Here is a 23,289-nt window from a genome sequence, read left to right on the forward strand (position 1 = left end):
GTGTGTGTGTGTGTGTGTGTGTGTGTGTGTGTGTGTGTGTGTGTGTGGGGTGCGTGCACGTGCTTGTGTGCACTCTTAATGGTAACGGGTGTTCCAGTTCAGATATTTCCATTATCTCAGGGAGCGAATAACATGTCTGAAGTCTTTTTCCCCTGAAAAATCATTTATATTAAGCGACCTGTGACCTGATACATTTATTTCCCCTTAACAATCCTTTTAATGAACACAATTATTCAAACTATATACCACTTTAAAAAGAATATTGGATTCAAAATGATGTTCAGATGAAAGCAGAATGAGCAACTAACTGCACGTCTTCATCTCACTCTTACAATATGACAAGCTGATGTTAAAGAAAGGCAGCAGCAATATGATGTAGCCAGATGCATTTCTCAGTGCTGAATGTTTGCTGTTAGATAATTGTTGGTGCTTTGATATCAGTTGGCGTTTAGATTACAGTTTAGATTCTTCAGAAATCCTTAAAAAATGTACACTCTATGTTTTTTTCATATAACCGTATGCTTCTTTGATCTGTTTAACTGTTCCAGAGGAACATAAACGGCGTACTTTGTACAACACGTGTTTGAAAATGTTTTCCTTTGTCTTAAGTATACCAAAATTGTATTTATTATTTGTTTTGCTTCATTGGCTTGGAGAGCTGTGGGTAAGAGGGATGATATGAAACTCTTATCTTACATGAGATCAAAGATTATTTGTTAGTATTTGAGCTTTTCCAGCATGTCACTGTATTTATACCATATATACAAAACGGAAATCCTTAATTTGTTTCAATTAGGATATAACATAACGGTATTGTTCGCATAAATGTAAACTTTTGTATTATTAACATTGCAACACAAATTATTTTGATAAATTGTAGATAGTACCCACTATGGAACCTTGTGGGACACCATTTTGTATATTTAAAATATACAAAAGATAGTTGTTTCAATCAAGATCAATTTCAACACAGTGACATAATGTGCTTTTTTTCACAAATTTCATTAAAGGAATACCTCACCCTCAAAATGGCCATGTATATATCAATTACTCAACCCATGTTTCCTTGAATTCGCAAAGAAAGTATTGTTATTATGGATGCCTCCACGGCAAACAAAGAATCAAATAACAGCACTGCGAATTATTCGTGTGAACACGGCATAACACCAAAACTATATTAAAACATTAGTTTTGCAAAATTTCACACAACTCGAGCGATATAATCAAAGTCGTATTTATTTCCAGTCATATGCTCACTACTTTCCAAACTCGTACATCTTTACTAAAAGCTTACTATTGAAAGCACCTTGGACTCGTCTGAACTTGAATGGACAAGTACCGCACCTGCACAAAACTGGATAAATGAGACTTGGATTATACCGCACCAGTTTGTGAGAGCTTGTAGATGAATGTTTTGATGTAGTGTTTCTGTTGTTAAACGCGGTCTGCATTTACTTAAATTTAATTTATTCTTCGTTTACCGTGCATACAGTGCATCAAACCATTTATTCAAACCAGTTATTATCAGCTCCCTCTAGGTGACTGTATACAATAACTAACCTCAGTCATTTATTTTTTCTTCAAGTAAAATATCTTACATCTTGAATCTATTCATCAGTCTCTACTTTTCCCTAAATTAACAATTTACTGCAAACCCTCTGGTTAACTTTCACTTGCTCCATCATGTAATTATAACCACTGTCAAAGTGAAGACTCTTGACACCAATTAAGAGGGATTTGATGTTTCTTTCATCAGAATACACAGTGAATGTTCCCACCCAAGACACGTACAGTAGTTTTTGATGGTCAGTGACTCTAATCTGAACCTCCCACTGTAGCTTGTGTTAGTTAGTTTTTGAGTTTAATTGGGTGTCATAAGAAGGTCAAACCTCCTGCCCTCACTGACATAGTTAAATTAGTAAAAGTAACAGTTGTTTCACCTCCACGTAAAATTTCACACAAATGTCTAATAGGACAAAATGGTGACGTTTTAAAATATCTTTGTGTTGGTATTAATCTATCTATCTATTCCTGGTCATGAAAGACTGTGGTAGGCAAACTTCCACAAACACTAGTTTTAATCAAAGACAGCAGAATTCAGATGTATGTAAGCTGACTGGAAAATATCATGAGAACTTTTAGGCACTAAAAGTGAATAGTGAAGATTTGCACCTCTGAGCTTTATTTGCTCTGCCTCATTTTCTATTTTCACAATGTCTATATACAGTGTATAGTACAAAAAATGTAAGAAATATGAAAACTGCATACTGCTCTTTAGAAAAAGCATAAATACTTTGAGTAAGTTCCTTGGAGGAAACCGAGCAATTACTGTCCTGAAAAGCTGGTTCCTACCTGTAGTGCACTTTAATTCTCCACAGCAATGGGAGGCTGTCTCCATGCAGAAAGTCTGTGAAGCTTAAGTAATGTGTTTTTTTTGTGTTGAGCAAAATTACAATTCGTTTTGAGTTGTTTTTTTGTCCACCTGATGTCAAATTTTCACTCTACTTCTAGCTCTTTTTTGGTGTCGACCAGCTCCAAGGGAAGCATCTGACTCTATGTAACATTCTGCTGATTGGTGCCGGGCAGGTTGCCTGTAGTGGTTCAGAGGATTTGCTGCTGCTGGAAACGATGATGAAAGGGTTGGGACTGAACCAAACAGTAAAGTTGAACCACAGAACCTAAACAATGAGCTTAAAGATGCTATACAGCTTTGTAGCTTTGCGGGCAACTGCAGAGTTGGGTTTGTAACTTAGAATGACCCTTTGCACATTACACAGTATGTTGTCATCTGATCCATTGTCTGTATAAAATGTTGATTAGTGCAGCTTTAAAGAGACATAGTCATGTGGCACTTCCTTGGGTTGCTGTACCCGCAAATGGTAAAGACATTATCTTCTGTGCCCCAGATAAAGACAGAGTCATCAGTGTTGATAATCATAATTGACAATTTGAAAAGGAAAGACGAATCATCTCGACTTCTTATCTACCGTGGCAGCCCTGTGAAAGAACCGACAGACTCCGGTAGCCTCTGATTGAGTACAATTTTTGTAAATTGCATATTGATTTTTCTAATGATATAAAGTACTAATTAATGACGTCCCCCCTGTTACTGTATACTAGGGGAAGGTTATACCAGGATAAAACCTTTAGGCCTCACTCACAGCTTCACTCTGTAATGAAATCCATTTCCAGTGGCACACTGATTATTCTCTATCTGGAACGTTCACGCAGTGTTTTTGGCCATAAGTCATTTCATGCTTGTATCATTTGCCACGTAAATTCAGGCTGAGCTCTAAAGCCTTCTGCAGCCTCTTAATTGCGATGTTCTCAGTGAGTGTGGTTTGGGAGGAGAGGAGGAGGAGGAGGAGAGAGTGAGCATGACCAAATGTCATGCCTACAGAATTGTTATGAACCTGGGATGTAATAGCAAAATTGGATAAATGATTTAACACAATATTCTACTGCAGCTTGGACATGAAAACCCTATAATTGCAGCTCCTCCGATAGATGCTGTATGGACACTTCACTGTAGTGTAGATTCTTGGATTGTATCCAAGTGATCTCTCTTGCGTAGGCCACCAAACTGTCACTTACATCATTCCCAGTGGCCACCTAGTTTCCCTCATTCCAATATGACCTTGACACCATATATCTTTGTCCAGCATGCTGGGATTGATACATTAGCTTAGTTTAAAAGCCTTTAATAGCTGCATTCATCAAAACAGTCTGGCAGCATTTCTGCAGTGTTGGAAACAAATGACCAATTGTATTCCATTATTCATAGAATTACGTCTGACCTGTAAGAGTCTATTTGTGAGGCAGAGACCTTATGCCCAGAATAATTCTCAGGCTGGTGGAGGCCCAAAACACCATGAATATTGCATTCACTAGCATATGTTTGGAATCTGAAACAGTCAATGTTTTCCAGTTAGTTATTCATTATAATCTCAGCTGAATTTAACTGAAGTCTATAACGGCTTCGAGCACAAAAGCCAAAGGGAATTTTGTAAAAAAAAAAAAAGAAGCCAAGAAATGTGTTACTTATAACTTCTTTTAATTGAAAAGCTTTGCAGTTTTTTTGGGGGGGAAAACAGAAAACGGTTCCTGGAGCTGTAAGGCTGCAGTGTCGGCGGTGGGTGGAGTAGTGTGTGGCTGAAATACTGAGACAGAAAACAAGTAGGATGAGGATCGGCGGTTCGATCCCCACAGTAACTGTGCCTATGGTGTGTCAATGTCAGACTTCTGATGGACAGGTGGCACCTTGCATGGTATCCCCTGCCATCAGTGTATCAATGGGTGTGAATGCGTGAATGATGACTTGAGTGGTCGGAAGACTAGAAAAGCGCCATTTACCATCTCAGTACAGCCCTGATTATTACACATCGATCACCTTAGTATTTCTCATCAAGACCCCCTCAGCTCTCAGACTGAATGTTCACTCTGGCTTCTAACGGTCATGTTGAGGTTTGCTTCTTGTTATTTGCTATAATTCAATATCATATTTACTTTCATTTTTGAGGTAGTGCGAGAGAGATGTAAAGGGACAGCAGCTCACAGGATTTTGAGCTCGCTGATCAAAACAAACTTGAACGATTTCATCTATGCTGACGGGCAAAGGTGATTTAATCTTGCTGGCTCAGCTCTGTAGTTGATGAATTGATGGTGACAGGTGCTCACTGTGGTCTTTTGTACCAGAAAGATGGAGATTGTGTTGCCTTATTCGGATTGACTTTTGAATAAGCATTTTGTTTCTGTTTTCACTACGTCATAGTTAATGGAGGATGTCTTAGTAATCCTCTGTAGCTGTTTTCTGTCCTTAGTGGCCAGCACTGTGAATGCATTACTAGGCTGTTTGAAAATGCTTTTGAATTACTTGGTTTATTGTGTCAGTGAACCTTCCTTTTTATCTCCCATTTGGTTTTGGAAGTAATGTAAGTGTTAGTGTTGTCCTATAAATGATTTGTGCTGCCTTTAACCCAGTCAACAATGTTGCCAATTCTGCAAGCACTTTAAATGGATCAGCAGGGTGTTGTGCATTGTGATGGGAATGAAAGCTGTTAAGCATACAGTACGCACAGGCAGTAAACCGTTCAAAAACTGAAATTAAAGCCAAAACAAAATAGAAAAAATAAATTTGATTCCCAAATCATCTTCGGAAGAGCAAGTGGCGAGGGACGACTGTCGCTCAGTGGGTAGAGCGGGTAGAGCAGATTGTCCATTAACCACAAGGTTGGCGGTTCGATTATCCGCATGTCAAAGTGTTTTTGACCAAGAAATCGATCCTCAAGTTGCTCCCCGCTTTACAGCAGCCCACTGCTTCTAAAAATGCTGAAGATGGGTTGAATGCAGAAGTCAAATTTCCTGTGTGGTATGTGATAATCCTAATAAAGTTAAGTTGAAGAAGAACATTAGAAGTCTCACCTGTAGGTGCGTCTCCATTAACATAATCCAAAGTTAATTGATGTGTTAGTGTCCAAATATTCTTAATGATCTCATTAAAGTATTAGGACTTAATAACAGACCTCACCTGCTTGAAGGACAGAACCACAAAGAGAAACTGCATGGAGGCTAACAACTTGTTTCCCTTGCTCATCCTGAGTGGACATGAGCTCAGCTATCAGCTTAACTATCAGTTCAGCTTGATCGTGTATTGAACTTCCTGTCTGGATTTATTTGTCTGGCCAAGTGATAGGCTCAGTCACCATTGGTAACTCCTTCGGCAATAGACAGTGACTCAACAGACTTTTATTTAAATGAAAATCTTACAGATTGTCACTTTAAGGTATTTAAACTCGATCTAGACACAGATGTTCACTTCTCACAAAAATATTTGCAGTTTTCACCTGAATGCCCTCAGATGTGTTCACTTGTCAGCTGGAGACGTTTCACTAAAAAACGAAAAGTTGAGTGTTTTAACAGCAGACGGAGGAATCTGAGAATAGACCTCACTTTTTGCCATGATGGGATGCTGCTGCAGCTTCAACATAGTGCAGAATCCTAACACATTCATTCACTGCAACAATGATGTAAACAGAGAGGGAATAGAGCTGAAACAAGTGGTGTCAATAACCACAGATAAAGCCCTGCACACAAATTTATCTTATTAGAAGATGAGAAGAATATAATATAGTGGCTTTTTTGGGTGACATCACTTAACACCTGAATTAACTGAATTTAAAGCTGCAGGGCAAAGACAAATCAGTTGTATTATTTTTTCAAAAATTAAGTACTTTATTTGTAATGTTTTCATATTTTTAAATCCAGCCCTTACTGTAATTTAAATGGAAGAAAAACATTTATTGAACTTTCTTTATTTCATTTGACATTCAGTTGTTGACTACCTACAGATTTGAATACAACTGTTGGCCACTTCAATAATTATGACACGAAATCATAGCGCAAGTTAGACATTATTTTGATGTTCCGGACCTTTGCGTGAGGAAAAGTCCGGAACACTTCCTGTATACACTATGTGGCGCTAGAGAACATGCGCAAATATACATTTGTTGCTATGTATCAGTGTAGACCACATCGTTTTAAGCACAGTGTCCTAAAAACCAACAGAGGTTTCTGGATACCAAAACATCTGCGTCCTCGCTGTGTTTTCCGACCACGGTCGGGGAACCGAAGCAGGTTAGTTTCTCCGCTAAATATAGAGGACCCGTTTGTTTATAGATATAAACAAGGGGGCGACTGTGTGACTCTGCTAAGTGGAGAGCAGGGTCGTCCTCAATCAGAGGATCAGCGGTTCGATCCCCCGCTAGTCACATGTCGATGTGTCCATGAGCAAGACACTTAATCCCAAAATTGCTCCTGTAGCTGTGCCTGCGGTGTAGAATGTGATAGAATCTGACATCAGTGTGTGAATGGGTGAATGATGACAAGTAGTGTGAAAGCGTGGTCGGAAAGACTAGAAAAGCCCTATACAAGTACACTCCATTTACCATTTACCATAAACAGCTCAAACACGTTTCTTGTTTGCAAAAGAAAACATATTAACAACGTATTAATATTATATTCCTGTTCTGCCAGTAGATCCCCCTCAACGTTACCCACTGTTCCTTTCATTAGAAATGAACAAACTCATTAGTGTAAAGTAGCGCATCTGCACACGCTGGAGTATCTGCGTCCTTGCAAGCCACAAAGATGCTGGCATTTTAATAGCGTAATAGTGAGAAATTCCCACTAAATAGAAGCACTCTTAACAAAGCATACATGTAGGTTTTTAATAGATTTCACATTAAGTGGTGTAAAAAGCCAAATGATTTTTGGCTTGCGGTAACTTTGTGTTGGCAAGGTTCCAGTTCATTATAGAGTACATGGCAGATTCAAGATGGATTAGAAAGGTGAAAAAACAGCAGCAATAGAAAGAGGAAGGATGTGGACATAAAATAGATAAGCAGTAAAGAGGAGGAGAAAAGAAAAAGGAGGAAATGAAAGGGAGAGCGTAAAGGGATGACAGTGGTAGCCAGGTGGACATGGGATTGTGAGATGATGTCGGGAAGAAAGTTGTAGAGCATAGTAAGGAAGTATAAAAAACAGCAAGCAATTTCAACTTTCCAAAGAAGACCCTACAGTGAGCTGCGACTCAAGCCCTGGGATTTGGAAGATAATAGGCTGTAATACAATTGTCAACACTGAGTCATCCAGACACGGGGCTCAGAGGCAGAGCTTGTGGTAATAGGGCTGACACAGAGTAATCAATACGCCAGAACTCCTCACACATACAAAGGCCTGAGTCTGAGAGGTGGAACACTACACACAATTGTCTACCTTCATTTACACAAACATCCAGCTGCCATCTGGCTAATCTTTCAAGATAAAAAGAGACTGGGGAACTTCAAGTCTTATAATTTTATGGTAAACAAGCCTTCTCAGAGTATGTTTTGATATCACTGGTAAGTTATGTTTGGGGTAATAAGGCAGGGAAGCTTAATTAGCTCACATATTAAACATGCCAGTTCTTTGGTCTCTCACACGGACTCCACCATCTCCACGAAGGCAGCCAAAATACTGCTCAATATTAAAATGCATTTTTCTTCTTTGTAGGCTGGCTTTGGTTTCCGTTATTGTCAGTGCTCATTTCAAGTTCTCTTTAGGAATTCTGATTTAATTGTCTGAACATGGAGAGACCTCACATCCCCACCTGTTAACCCTCAAAATTCGACATAAATCATTCATGAATGCCCTTCATGAACACTGCATGCCAATGCTTTTGTCTTTGTTCTCTTTTTTTGTGAGAAAATGGCAAAGTCAGAGCACGACACTTAAAAGAGACATTTCCCTTTTTGGGAGGTAGGTGACCAAGGTGACCATGTGCATTTTACAACTTATTTAACATTTACATTAATTAGCTTTGAGTGGAAACATGCAGGGAACATTTCTATTTGATATCAGACAATATATTCAATCAGTGTAGAAAGGTGTCTGAAGCGGATGCCTGCGTGCCTGGTCCCTTAACCAGCAATGATGCACCACAACTACAACTGCTTTACATAAGCTTTGTACCGTCAATCCTTGCGAGCTCCACAATTAAAGAGATGGTGATTTAATAAAGCAGATTGTCTTGAAAATAAGGCAATAAATAAATGATTAAGACATGAATGAGACTCAGATTATTAATCATCTGTGCAATCTGATAAGAAGCATAATGAACTGTTCGAAAGTGTCAACGGAGCGTCATACTCAGCCTTCATATCACAGGGAAAATATTATTTCATCAGAAAGCTCTTTACACACATGGAAACTGCAACAACACTGAGTAATCACATGAAAGAACAGATAAAACTGCCGCTAATATGGAACATTTTATGAACATTGTGAACTGTAGTTTTAGAAATTCTGACTCAGGCTTGGATAGTAAGCTCCCTGAAGGATCTAATAAACATTACTGCTGTTTTGACAAGTTGGTAGTGACTAATGACCAAGGAAATGGACCTTGTATATGAGCATTTCTACATTTAATTCCAGGGAAGGTTACCCTGTCCATCTTTTGTAAATGGATTAACAAACTTTTCAGGTGAAGCAGTGGGTCAGCGGCAGAGCAGTGCTCCCGGGACAAAAATGAATAAAGGATACACACCTTATCCACCTTCTCCCTCATCAAAACCGTAGACTGGATTGGCATTAAACTCTTGTGTCAAGCATAAATCCCAATTTGAGATAATAACAGAGCCAAAGTTTCCTTCAACCTGCTGCAGCTCAACTTGGTCTTAAAAAATACTTTGAAATGACCAAATTAAATAACTTACATTTTGTGTTGTCCTACCTGGGGAATAGCTGTGTTTATAGCAACAAGTATTCATACTGCTCTCTACAGCTTAAACAATAAATGTAATTCTTAATGATGTAAGTTGGCATAGTTGCATTACAAATGAGAACCAAGCGGACATTATTTGGCAAAACCCACTTGTTGTGACATAATAATGACATCGTTTATATTCTGGCTGGATGCAGCTCTCTGTTGTCACCGTCCACGTAACCTATTACCTTTTCTATTACTCAGTTGATTGATTCTCAAACTCTGTGTCTAAACAGGGAAATATGAACTTTACATAAGCCGTGGAGGGGAATTAATTAAATCCCAATCATTTTCACAGTCACGGTGGCTGCCCTCTAAAGCAGTTTGACTGCTTAGACAAGACTTTTATTTTTTCTTCTTTTTTTTAATAAATCTTCTGTACGATAGTGCATAGCAAATATGAAGGGCGAGGTTGATCTGAAGTGCTATTTTATTATTTATTTATTTATTTAAGGGGATGTTGCCTACAGTCATTCAGATTCACAGATATGGGACAACAAACTTTACCAGAACAATAAACTTGTGAAATTGAATTCTGTATCACCTCGACAAAATTGTTATCAAGACCAAACACACCCAGGGAGAAATTTGACAGTAAGGAAAGAGATAGCATTAAAGAAGAGGATAAATTAAAGGACAAGGGCAAACAGCAACTACCATCTATTATTTGCTAGAACAGAGTGACAGAGGGCAAAGCAACCTCCTCACAATACGTGAAAGAAGCAAACTTATTTGGAATAAGACACAGAGTTATGTTTGTGCAGGTCCTGGAGGCAGGCATACATGTCATCTATTCTTCAGTGGCACATTCAATTATAAAGCATTTTATTATTTGACAGTGTTAGGAGGAAATAATTATAAGCATAGAGCATGTCAGGCCTGGAACCCCAACTGGCCAGGAACAAATGGCCATTTGCACAGCAGTATGTGAAAGAATAGGGATTAACTAGAATAAGAGCATCAGCCATGCTTCAGAAGTAAAACGTAACTCCCCTCATCACCCTTTAATACAAACCTGCCAATCAACTAATGTGAGAAAGAAAGAAAAGAATGAAAGATGAGTTGCTTAAATGACTATGTGTGTGTGTGTGTGTGTGTGTGTGTGAGTATGTGTGACAGTCGGGAAGTGTTGGCAGTTTTTCAGGCACGGATGCATGACAACAACTGCGGTGACAAGAGGGATCACGGGTGTGTGGAGGGGAAATGGAACATGAAGAACAAAACAAACAGACGGAGGGGTGGGGGTGTGAGTCTGGGGGGGGGGGGGGGGGGGTTGAACTGATGGCCCCCGCTTTGCAGAGAGGGATAATATGTCAGCCGGCACTGTGTGTCAACGTATGTTTTTGACTGTTTTTGTGTGGATTTCTGTATGTGTGGGTGTGTTTGCCATGCGTGTGTGAGAAAGTGAGATGGAGAAAGCCTGCACGCTATCATCAAGCCTCAAAATGACATCACAAAGTGAAAGTGTGCCATGTGAGGCACTGCTGGGCCCGATCCCGTGCTCACCTAACCTTCAAATGACATTAGGCATCTCGTCAACATATGATGAGTCACTGCCAAACTGATGTGATTCATTCAATCCTGCCGAGTTTCTTGGATCGCTAGATTCAAATCACTTAGATGGAAGCCATAGTGCAGGGGCTGAGTGGCAACGTGCCGGTGCCTACGTGAGTGTGTGTGTGTGTGTGCGTGTGTGTGTGTGCTCTGTTTGTTTTGATTGTTTGTGTGTATGCATCCATCAGACGATTATATGTGTGAGGCTCTTGTGCGAGTGAAGCATTAAGTTTAAGCTGAAGAAGCTGCATGGTGTCGGCTACTTTACAGAGAGAAGCTGCAAAAGCCCTGTGGAGCTGTTCGGTTTCTGTGTTCTTCCGTGAAGCATGTTTTTGTTTTAATCTCTCTGTTCACTGTGACCCAAGGGCAAAGATTTCTATTAGATCTTGCAATTAAAGCCCAGGATATTAACGGCTGGTATTAAGTGGACTTAATAGGTAGAGGGGAAAATAAACCGGTGCTGGGAGCTTTATCACATAGAATAAAAGAAACAATGTTTGATACAATCTGAGTGATGCCTGTGTGCTCCTGTTCCTCCCCATCACTTGCATGTCTAATGCGGATCAGCCCCATCAACTAAAGGGATTCCTTGTTTTTAGATTAAGCATTACATTACCCAGAACCAGTGACTCAGCAATCACAGAGCAGAATTACTGTAGCAAGGAACACGTAGCAGGTTGCAGGCGCAACTATCTGAATGGTATGGCTTTAAAACAAAGAGACAGGCAAACAAAAACAATCATCTCTCTGAGCCCCAGGCAGCATCCACTGGAGATCATTAGCTCTAATGATGGTCAATGAATGGCCATTCTTTCACATTGATCATCTCCATAGAGACCTTGGAAATAAATGGACTATTGCCATGTATAAGTAGCAAACACAAACGGACAAACACAGGCAACATGTATAAATTAAGGGGAGCATGAAAGAGAGGATGCAAACAACTCCTATAGCTTTATGCTATACTTAAAGCGTATACTCGGTTATGGTAGGACAAAATGAGCATCTCTACCACCTCTTCCTTACTTAAGTTCTCACTCCAGATTGATAATATCAACATATAACAGAATAAACAAACACAACAAAAATGAAGACTGAAAGCTGTCAAATCTATAAGTGGGCATGACAAAAAACCGAGACGGGTAGCTGCGTGAGGATGCTGATGAGCGTCTTGAGATGATTCAGGGGAAACAGATTAGGCAGGGGAGCAGTCTGGCAGATCATTAGTCAGGGATGTCAGGACCAGAGATAAATGAAGTGTCAGCAGAGGAGGGAGACAGAAGAAAGGAATGGTTGGAGAAGGTGGGGGGAGACAAGGGGGAGAATCCGGGAGAAAGGGTGAGGGAGGAAAAGGCAGATGCAGAAAGGATGGAATATAGGAAATAATTTAGTGTTCATAAGCCATTAAAAGCTTTAAGTTAATTGTGAAATTGCATAAATTGTGATTACAAATTGCAATGGAGTTGTATAACACTAGCAATAGCATTAGCTTCGTTTCTATTTAAATAAGTGATAAGTGAGTATGTTATCTAATGTTAATACATGCATAAAACAAATCGTACATGCCCTTCTTAATACTCCTTTAATTTATGTAAAAAGTATGCCCATGAGTCATTGCAACTTCAATTCATTGTTCTGACACATTATTCCTTTAAACCATCATTGACTGGTGGTTCTCAACTTCAGCAAACTTCATTAACTTTAACGCCACTCTAGCAAAGTTTTTCAAACAGATGACTCAAAGTCATCTTCATATTCCCAATATGAAAAAGTGACAATATGAATCACCATTCCCTGCACAGCATGCAGAACTCCATATACCCTCTAGCTTGCATTTGAAAGCAGGGCTTGACATTACCTTTTTGAGGCACTTGTCCTCCGGCAGTGTGGTCTCCTAAAAATCATGGTCCATACAACAAAACATACAATGTCATTTATGTTTTGAGGAAAATCTTTTTTTTTTTTGTTTGACTTTACACAAATATGGTTCTAATCAAACTCCGCAGAAGTCCACATGGGGGGGAGACGGTTGGGTTCGATGGATGGGTCAAACATACACAGCACTTCCACCCAGAGGACGGCTCCTCAAGTCCCGTGTGAAATGAAAAGTCAACGTTGACTTATTTTAACAATACGATAAAACCATTTCAAGTTACATAGGTTTAAAACTGTGACTTTAGTTGTTTGGGAACGTAATTTTGAAGAGACAGTTGATAACTTTGGACAATAATTTCAGCATTTCTATCCTATTTAGGGAGATGAGATCAATGCAAAAAGAGAAGGGCTGGTTGATCTATTGAGCTGTGTGCTTTATTTCTGGATATCCTGTTTAGGATGGTGGGTTTATAGAGGCGTACACCACTGAAAATAAGTAATGTGGATGGGTATGGGATGGTGGGGTATGGTTCATAACTATCATGAACCACCAGTACTATCAGCACCACCATCATTCTCCTGGGATCTCATTATTCACTGCTCAAGCTGACTACATCATAACAAAACACCAAGTGGTCACACAGTCGGCCATTTCTGTCAGTGAGTGTACATGTGTGCATGTGTGAATTGCCTATTATATGAAAAGTAAGAAAAATCACTGGAAGGATCTAAAAAGACCATATAAACTGATAAAAGAGACATTGAGAGAATAACAAAGGAGACGTACAATAAAGAATAGATATGACGGGAGACTTCCAGATTGTAAGGTTTTCACAGAGAGTAAGGCAAGAATCGAGCCGGTGAAGCAACAGTTTTGGGTTGGTGTTGGCTATAGGGTCCTGACTGCTGATTGATCTCCAGGTGATAGCCGATGTCGGGGCCCTCGGCCAGACTGTCACGCTCTCTCTTTCTTCTCCACAGCTTTTAAGGTCTCGGTTGTGCCAAATAATCTCTTACCTTCTCTCTCCATTGATTCAACTTCTCTCTCTCTCTCTCTCTCTCTCTCTCTCTCTCTCTCTCTCTCTCTTCTCTCACTGTCCTCTCCATCGTCGTTCTTTCCCTCCACCCTTTTCACCCCAGTTGGTTTCTCCACTGCTCTGATCTACCCTTCAACTTTGCCTTTTCGTTCCCTCACTGCTGGGAAACAACTTACCTCTGCTTAGAGCCGTACGTTTCACACCACCGATTCAGTATGCAAGAGAGCATATTTCTCATGTGAAGGGATAGTCTGTGTTTGTGTCTGACCATGTGTGTGTGTATTTGAATTTCAATGTGCTTGTGTGTCAGTGTCTGTGCCCTGAAAGCCTAGGAATTCAGCACATTAGTTTTCTTCAGACACAGCCTAAGGATATTGTGGTGACCTTGGTCTTTAGTGTGTGTGTGTGTGTGTGTGTGTGTGTGTGTGTGTGTGTGTGTGTGTGTGTGTGTGTGTGTGTGTGTGTGTGTGTGTGTGTGTGTGTGTGTGTGTGTGTGTGCGCTCAATTTCATTTTCCTGTGTGTGGGTGTGCACACGTTCTCTCCGGTTTGTGTTTGTGCTCATGTGCGTATGTACATGCATATAGGCACCCTTGAGGGACACCCTTAATGAGAGGCTCATTTACAGAGCTCTGCCTCTAATGATCTATTAAAGTACACTTAGCCAGTAATTATATGGCCAGTCCCAAAAGGCTTATGAGGCCCCACAAGGGATAGCTAAAGATACAAAAAGAGCAGATTAAAACGTGTTTTATGTGATGCATGGGAATCAGTAATAGTGCGTTCTTATCCTTTGAGTTCATGAACAAAAATATATGAAAAGAAATAAGGATATTTTTTAATTAGAATTTATTTCCTAATGTGATGGCATTGGTGGTTGAAATTAAGACAGGGATCAAGTGTTCTTACATGGTGTTCAGATGTGCTTTACAGTTATTTTAAATCTCTTCAAATCATGATGAATTATGTATCAGAAGTTTTTGCTTTGCTCTCTGTTTGCAATCTCAAACATTTTTGTCAACTGTCTTTTTGTTTCCATTTGTTTTGTGTTTTTTTTATAATTGGGTGCACACGTGAGAGCCCAGCTGCAGGCTCAGGCACAAACGCAGCACGGGTGCAGCGCAGTCCAATATGAAAGCAGTGCTGGAGCGGGATGAATCACAACCCAGTCAGACTGTATTTTGACAGGTGAATGTACTGGCCTAGTCAGGCAAAAAGCAGCAGGAAAATTAATTAGTGTGGGTAGGATTGTAATTGTAAACTGCAGCAGTTGAACATGGTGATTTTACACGTCAAAGTGGAATCCGCTTGAACCCTGCACGAAGTGAAAGAGGCGGGATCAATTTGTGACTGGAGGCAACTGTGGCTCACTGTTTCCTAGCAAAAAATGAAAAGGCAGTGACTGCACCTTTATTAGGAGGGAAACATCAGCAACAGGTGGAGTTGGTGCGACTAATCAAAAGTCCACCTCCTCTCATCCACTTTAAAGGCAGTACATCGATTTCAAATGGGCCAGGAGAAGAATCAAAAACAGTCTGGAAGATACCAAAGCACAAATACATATTGTTTGTGTTTTTTAAAACTGCACACCATTTGTGGCTAGACCTCGCAAATCAGTCCTGCTGCCAAGGACTCTTTCACTTGTCCATCCAACCTGTTGACCATTGTAACTAATATTTATGCACGGATCTTCTCTCCTCTCTTCTGCCTACTCGTCTTAAAACTCCCCAGTGTCACCTGCCGCCTCTTAACTCCCACACCACACCTTTTTTATTTTCTACCTCACCATCGCCTCCAACCCCTTCTATCTTCAGAGTTCCTGGCCCAGGTGACAGACAGGTAGACTGGGCTTGGTCTGGCTGTCATAAGCTAGATGGCACAACAGGCTGCCAAGCGAAAGCTACCACCTGAGGGGGTACTAGGTTCTGACACCTCTATTAACCTTCAGGAAACGTCCATCCCCACTCGCACCACCCCCTCCTCTTCTTCATCTCTATCTCCGACCTGTCTGCTGTTCCCCAGGCAGTGAAAAAGCAGCTTGTTCCCTAGAGCAAAAAGCCAAATAACAGATACCTGTATTTTCCTCTCATCCTAGCCTGGAGCATTTCAATATGCCATGGATCTCTATCTCACTTTCTCAATTATCTATCGGTCTCAGAGTCCTTGTCCCCGCCCCTTCCGGTCTCCTGTCTGTCTCAGGTTCTTTCTGTCTGTCTCTCTCTAATTCTATCTAGCATTGCAATTCAGTATGTTAGGAATAGCATAGGGCCAGTGCAAAATGCATGGTTTTGTGCAGTGATGCATAGCAAAATGGTAACCGCTTTCTCACGTCAATCAGCCGGAATAATGGGAGTTGATGAAAGCTAAGTGCGGCGGATTAAATCGGATGTAAACATATTTGATTAACAGATGCCCTTTTTACCTTGACAATGATTCGATGAATCATTTGGTGTTATTTAAAGTGGATTATGGCAGATCATTGCAGAACGTGACAGTTTCTCATCAGTTCTGCATTCAACCAATAATCTCTGTCTGTCTCTCTCCCTCTTCTCATTTTGCCCTGTAGGAATTCTCTTTACTCCGACTGGACGACGTGGTGGACCACCGAGTCAACATAGTCGGTTTTTCAGTCTTCAACAAAACTCATCCCTTCTTCCAGGATTTTGTGCTAAGCCTCAACCGCTCCTGGCAAGAGAACTGTGACCATGCACCCTTCGCTGGCACCCCAGTTAGTACTCACACACATGATATCACACACACACCGAAAAGACCAATGTCACCCATGCGAATAATGGATGATGAACCCTTTTTATTTCTTTCCCTTACCAAGTCCAAACAGCGTTCTCTAAAGCGTTATTCTTCCAGTGTACTGCTGTATCTCAAACTCCTCCACTAAAATACTGAAGTCACTTAGATACAAAAGTGCCTCTGAAATATACAGGGGTGACATTTATCCAGTTAACTGTTGTAATTGCAGGTATTGCTGAAGACAGTTGTTGTTTCCCAGATAGCTCATTAGCAGCGTTTGCCACCTGGCTTATTGCATTTATAATGGCATCCTCCTTGTTAAACTTGCTTCAGAGGAAATGCAATGCAAAAGGGCAGCTTACCCTCTACTGCACCCCATCACCCCTTAAATCATCCACTGTTTACATCTGAACATTATCTGTAGCTCAACATTTAACACACCATCCCTGCATATTTGAATGAGGGACTTCAAAAACAGCCTAAAATAACCTAGACACTTTTTACATATGAAGACTCTTGCAGGTTTGTATAAATAAAGAAGATAATAGATCATTTGTCTCATGCAGAACAGTTGTTTACATTTGAGCCGACCACACTTGACAGAAGAAACGGCACTCGTGCGTGAACAGTTTGTATCTTCAGCATAACGGTCTCATACTTATTTTATGAGATAGGCTTATCAGAGTTCTCTAGGACCAGTTCAGCAAATACATGTCGTAAATTACCTGCATAAATATGATGAGAGCCACCTACTCGTGAATGAGCTCTTGCTTATGAGGCCAAACTTTATGAGTATTATCTCACTCCACAACAAAGCTAAACTCTCTCACCCATTAGTCCCCAGGTGTCACTCGTAAAAATGGCATCTGAGAGTAACAAGAAGAACTTCGCCAGTTATTGGATTTCTGCTCACAGTGTCCAGTAAAGAAAATCTCACTGTATTAGTCCTTACATGCACACATACACATTATATATGAATCAATATTTAACCATCAACACCATCAATATTTAACTGGTGTTTTCAAACATGTATAAGCTTACAGTATGAATATAAATCTTTTTGTCTTATAATAAATAAATAATTATGTATTTATGACAATGGGGAAAACTAATGATTAGTGAATAAAACAGTCTTCAAAGTAATTCAATTTGAAAATGTATTGTATCATTTTAAAAAACAAAAACATTAGAGATAGTTAGAAATGACTGCCAACAAAAACATCTAAGTGCAAAAAACGTAATGGCCGTCATCAGGAATTATAAATTCAGAAAGGGAATTAATGAATGAATTCCTCTGCTGTTAAAAGAAAGGGAACCCATCACCCCCTTCTGCTTCACACAAGCTGGGCGGTGAAACAGGTCAAGAATAGTTTAAATACCATGAAAAAATGTTGTGTTTTGCACACAGCAGGTTGCTCAAATACTTCTGAGCCTGCGGCAATTAGGACTTTTGACTAATTAGCTAATAACTAGAGAGAATAAAGGCTGATGAAGGCAGAGCAAGAAAGTGATTAACTCATTTAGACATGCGCATAGATAATATGCTGTCTTTTCATTAACAGTAATTAGGTCTGGAAGGAAATGTAAGTGGGGCTCATACATACAAGAAATGCACAAGTGACCTCTTTACGTGTGTAGAGCTGAGACATTTAATGCATTCAAAGATAAAGACATGCACCATGCTAACTGATCATAAAAGTTCATCAGAGAAAATGCAACCATGTGGCATTTAATTAGTAGGGTAGGTTCGTAAGGAAAAAGGTTTTACGGGAGACGAATAACTAGAACAAATTGTGCTGCCTGGAAATATTTTGCAGTTGTGTGAAGATATTTATATTCTCAAATTAGCTTCGTGGAAAGTAACCACATAGACGCACAGCTTTTAATGAGACTGAAACATCAGTTACACAAGATATGTCTGTATTTGTTTAGAGAGCATCAAATAAAACCAAAGTTTGAAAGATACAATATAATCGTTTGTGAAAACAGGCCTGAAATAGTGAAAGCAGCTCATGTTGGCACACAAATGAAGTACACCTGTGACAGAGGAGTGGCTTTGTGGAGTGAAGACTACAGATCCCTGACAGTATGTTTATGAAAAACTGCAAAAAATTTTAACACCTGGGAGGTAAACTTTAAGACTACAAACCTTCTCCTGAACATTCATAGATTTAGACTGAAAGGGACACAGTAGCTTGTCCCTTTCAGTCTGGAGTTGTCGTTTGCTAATGTGCAACGGCTTCAGAAGCATGCAAAGCTTTGTGATGTGTTTTTGTTATCAGGCTCTTTTCAGTACAATTTTGCTTTCCACTGTGATTCTACATATAATCAGCTGAGACACAAAAAAAAACACTGATTTGAACAACCTGGCCCATATAAGCTAATTTACTCATATTGCATTTGTAATATCATACAAACGCAAGTTATGAAAGAGTCGGACCTATTGTACGAATCATGTAATATTAACTTTCTGATCCACCTACTCATACAGAGAACGATAGTGAGCGAAGAAAGACAGACTTCCAGAGTGAAACGAGCATTATTTTGCTGAGCCTTGTAGATATCATGAGATACGAGTGGGATATAAGAAACACTGTAAAACTGTCATTCTCTTTTTAATGCTGATTTAATGACCACCAAGACAGTATTGTCATACGGCAAACCTAAAATGCATCGCCTCCTGGTTGTAATGTCTTCACAGGCTGTTTGTGTACACTGTATTGCTCTTAATGTGCAATCCACCAATTATGTTAGACAATTCAAGGTTGTAATACATCACAGCTTTGCAGTTTAATGGCCAATTGTGGTTCTCTTTGGTCTCCAAATTTTGCTATGCATTACGATCCCTCCCTGCATCAATATCCACCAAACATCAGGGCGATTTAATTTCTCTTTCCAATTCTCAGACTCTCCCCTATAGCTTCTAATACAGTACAATAATCATGTATTGTAATCAAATGTACATCGCAGGACGGTAGTGGCGAGTAGGCTGTTTGTACAGGGGTGATGAGAGGAGAAGCTGCCTCTCCCAGTGTGCCCTCGCTGAGAGAGGCAGGCAGTAATTGGAATGGTCAGGGTGTGCCAGCTTCATTGGGGATAAGAGTGGGAAGGACAGCGTCTCTCCGAGAGACGGAGACGGAGAACGAGAGGGAGAGGTGGTTTTCAACGCTGTCAGCAGATCAGAGTCTTTCTAATGATCTAATGGAATAATCTCACTGCCACTTCAGGGATAGGTTAACCCCTCACTGACCGCTAACCACTGACATGTTACACCTGCAGTGTGTGTGGTTTGAGCTCTCGCAGCTTTGTGTGTGCATCAGTGTGTGAATGTATAATGTATTCACCTTCTTGCCTCCCTCTCCCTCTGCAGCTCTCCTCAGCGCTGCTCTTTGATGCGGTATACGCGGTGGTGGCGGCGGTCCAGGAGTTGAACCGTAGCCAGAATGTTGGCGCCACTCAGCTCTCCTGCAAGTCATCCAAGATCTGGGAGCATGGCACCAGCCTCATGAATTACCTGAGGATGGTAAGATTGCCTCTGCTGGACATCAGGAAAACAGGCTTGACCCCTCCTCGTCTTAAAGGAATAGTTTGACATTTAACACAATAATTGAGCCAGATTACATTTGTAAAAATGTTCAGTCAGATTATAATTACATTGTCAAGGATTATTTGATGACATTTTTGATTACGTCTTTAAAATATACGTTTATGCCAGCATGTTTTTATGGGGTAATTTGATTTGACCAATTCTAAATGCTGAATATGTTCCACCGTATATATCAAAGTGCGTTGCTCCTCTCAGGTTGCCAGTTTCATGAACTAATGTATGTGTTTGTGTTTTTTTATGATGATTTATGGATCCTATTCGTTTTGTATTTACATCCAAAATTAAAATTGAACATATTAAGAACGTGTTTTTTGATGTTTAAAGAGAAAAAGATTATGCGTGGGACTCCATTTTTTGTGGCTGCATCTATTTTTTTGTATAAGGTGCAATATGTTTGATTTTGAAGTAACCAAAAAGTATTCAGATTATATAAAATATGTTTGTAATCCAATGGATTACATTACTAATTACAAAAATTGCCATTTAATTTGTATTAAGTAACACTGGAGCCAGGCTGGCTGTCTCCCTGTCTTCAGTCTTTATGCTATATATGCTTATATTTAATGCATAAAAATGACTGAAACAATTTTCCTAAATTTAGGATTTCACATGTTTGTGTGAGTGTTTTTTATTCTGTTTTATGAAATAGCATTTGACAATATCAGAGAACCGACCTTGTTGAGATCTTCTTTATTGCTTCAATTATGATGCATATTCCTTCATTATTTTAAAGCCAATATATTTTCACTGACTGCTGATAATACCGTGTTGTCTGTGTTTGATCTTATTTAGAGATATGCTCCCTATCTACTAGGTCAATTTATCTCATCGCTACAGTATACTGACAGACAATAGAGAAGGAGAGAAAAGGATGAGCTGTCAGTGAATACAATGTGTTATCCTATTATGGAGAAATGACTGTAAGTGATTGGGCTATCAAAATACTTAAATGTGGCATGTATTTGATGTCAGACTGTTTGTCTTTTCTCCCAGAGAAAGAAGACGTGACTAATGGCTCATCTGTTTTGCCGTAAATTGAAGATATTGCAGCTTCGTCTTCATATCATTATCTAAACTTGACATATTTCAAAAAGCTGAAACTGAGCCAGTAGTGCTGATGTAGCCTCCAGTCATATCCATAATAGTTGCTGCTGGGAGGGAAGAAGGCAGGATCTATTTTTAACGCGTTGCTGTCTCTGTGTTGGATAGGTAGAGTTGGAAGGTCTCACGGGCCACATTGAATTCAACAGCAAAGGTCAGCGCTCTAACTACGCCCTGAGGATCATGCAGAACAGCAAGGATGGCCTAAGGCAGGTAATGTAACTCCCAAAGCACAGCATAAAGTCCATGTGATTGTTTCAAAAATAATTATATGTAACTTGTTTGGTATTTCAGAAGTGATCTCGAGAAACAGATTCTGAATTGACATGTTGAAAATGTATTGATTTTGCCATCAGAAGTGTTCCGGTATTCGTTAGTAGCCTTGGTAGTATTGACCAATCATGTTCAAGCAGTCTTGAATGAATGAATGTAAAGGATCTGTGTGGAATGCTTTGGTCGGAATGCAATCTGGAAACCCACCGGCAGTCTTCTGACGATGAATTAGCTTTTTTGATGGTTTAAGATTAGCTTGTAAACTGACTTGTGAAACAATCAGGTCGTACACGTCATCTCTCAACTCCAAATCCAGTCTCCCATCTAAAGTTACTTATCGGACTGTAAACAATGCGCAGCAGACAGAAAAGGAAGCCCAGGCCCGGATGTCCGTTGGCTACACCAGAGCCCAAGAAATATAACCTTCTCGCCACCGGAGGCTTATCCGTCGTCTGACCGATAGCCGATGGGTTCTGAGATTGTTTCAGAAGTGACACACAACGATTCCTCCCTTTCTCTTTAGATAGACACTATCCATCATATAGCTGTTACTGCTCAACACAAAGCTCACTGCGCAGTCCTGCTCTCAGTAGAGCACTACTTCTGGCGTTACAGTTGTCTTTATGGCAGTGAGGTAACTCTGGATCGTACAGCAAGGAAACGTGATAAAACTTGCTCAACTGACATCTTCCCAATTATCCTGTTAGAAGTGTCAAAGTGCCAGAGGACAATATTAGGGATGCCTCGTTGAAGGTGCTCAGAAGCCTATTTTACGGAAAAAAATAATTTAGGTTAAAACAGAATTCCGTCGGTGTTGACTTTGCTGCTGCTGCTATTACTGCTTCTACAGATATGTCTCTGCATAAACATTAGATACGTATTTGAGGTTGTGATTCTTTACAATAAAATAACAATTAGTACTAATTGAGTGTAGCATCACGCAATTACGATACCAGCAGGGATGTGTGGGTGGTGTTGATCAATACCAATCACTCCAGTATTGTCTCAGTGGATGCTGGAATTTCAAGCTCCCTACACAAGCGGTCTTGTTGTGCTCTTTCGTTTAATAAAAACGCTCTCCATGCACCACAGGGCATTTCAGTCTATCCTCTGAACCACCTCACACAATCTCTGGAACTGGTCTCCCCTGACTTCTCTTTGCCTCAGTTTCACACCAGGGAACACACTTTCAAATACAGAACACTTTCTTCTAAATTGAACACATTTACCAAGATTACAAGGACTGAAAGTAGTCAATAATGAAATGTAAGTGACGACAGGCTTTGGGCAGCTTAGAGAACTGTCTGTTAATGGCGGAATTGCAGAACTACTGGTGCTCTATGAACTGTATAAATTGCTCAGGAGTTGGTTCGATTATAACATGGGATTCCAATGTTTGATGTCAAGGTTCCACAAACCAAAAATACCGTAAATCTCTGTCTGAAGACAACCTGATTGAAAATCGTTTTTTTTGGGGAATGACAGATGTTAAAAAACATCAGCAATATAAGAACACATTTCCTCTCATTGTTGTTTATATCCAAAATGTATTCTTACTTTTGTTAGTGCCCAGTGATTTATGGGATTCACCAATGTTTTATTTTTGCTTTTCTCTTCGGTGAGAATCTTTTTTTACGAGTGTGTAAGATATGTTTTAAATGTGGGTATCAGATAATCATTATTAAGTGTAATTATAATGATTGGATTATTACATTTGTGGGCTCAAGAAATATTATTGGTCCATTGATCCCAATTAAGACTTGATAAACCCTCGGATGACATTGCATACGTTCAG

At 39.9% G+C, this 23,289-nt stretch overlaps 1 protein-coding gene across 3 annotated transcripts in view; it reads left to right on the forward strand.

Moving 5' to 3' along the window:
• grik4 (glutamate receptor, ionotropic, kainate 4) overlaps positions 1–23,289 on the forward strand; it is a 254,553-nt gene that overhangs the window by 188,455 nt on the left and 42,809 nt on the right. For all 3 annotated transcript variants that reach the window (XM_031860591.1, XM_031860593.1, XM_031860592.1), the window contains 3 exons: positions 16,332–16,493; positions 19,884–20,036; positions 21,330–21,434. In XM_031860591.1, the coding sequence (XP_031716451.1) occupies positions 16,332–16,493; positions 19,884–20,036; positions 21,330–21,434 (420 nt within the window). The remainder of the gene's footprint in view (positions 1–16,331; positions 16,494–19,883; positions 20,037–21,329; positions 21,435–23,289) is intronic.

Source organism: Anarrhichthys ocellatus, unplaced genomic scaffold (assembly GCF_004355925.1).
Source record: "Anarrhichthys ocellatus isolate YVR2014 unplaced genomic scaffold, GSC_Weel_1.0 scaffold24, whole genome shotgun sequence".
Lineage (NCBI taxonomy): Eukaryota > Metazoa > Chordata > Actinopteri > Perciformes > Anarhichadidae > Anarrhichthys > Anarrhichthys ocellatus.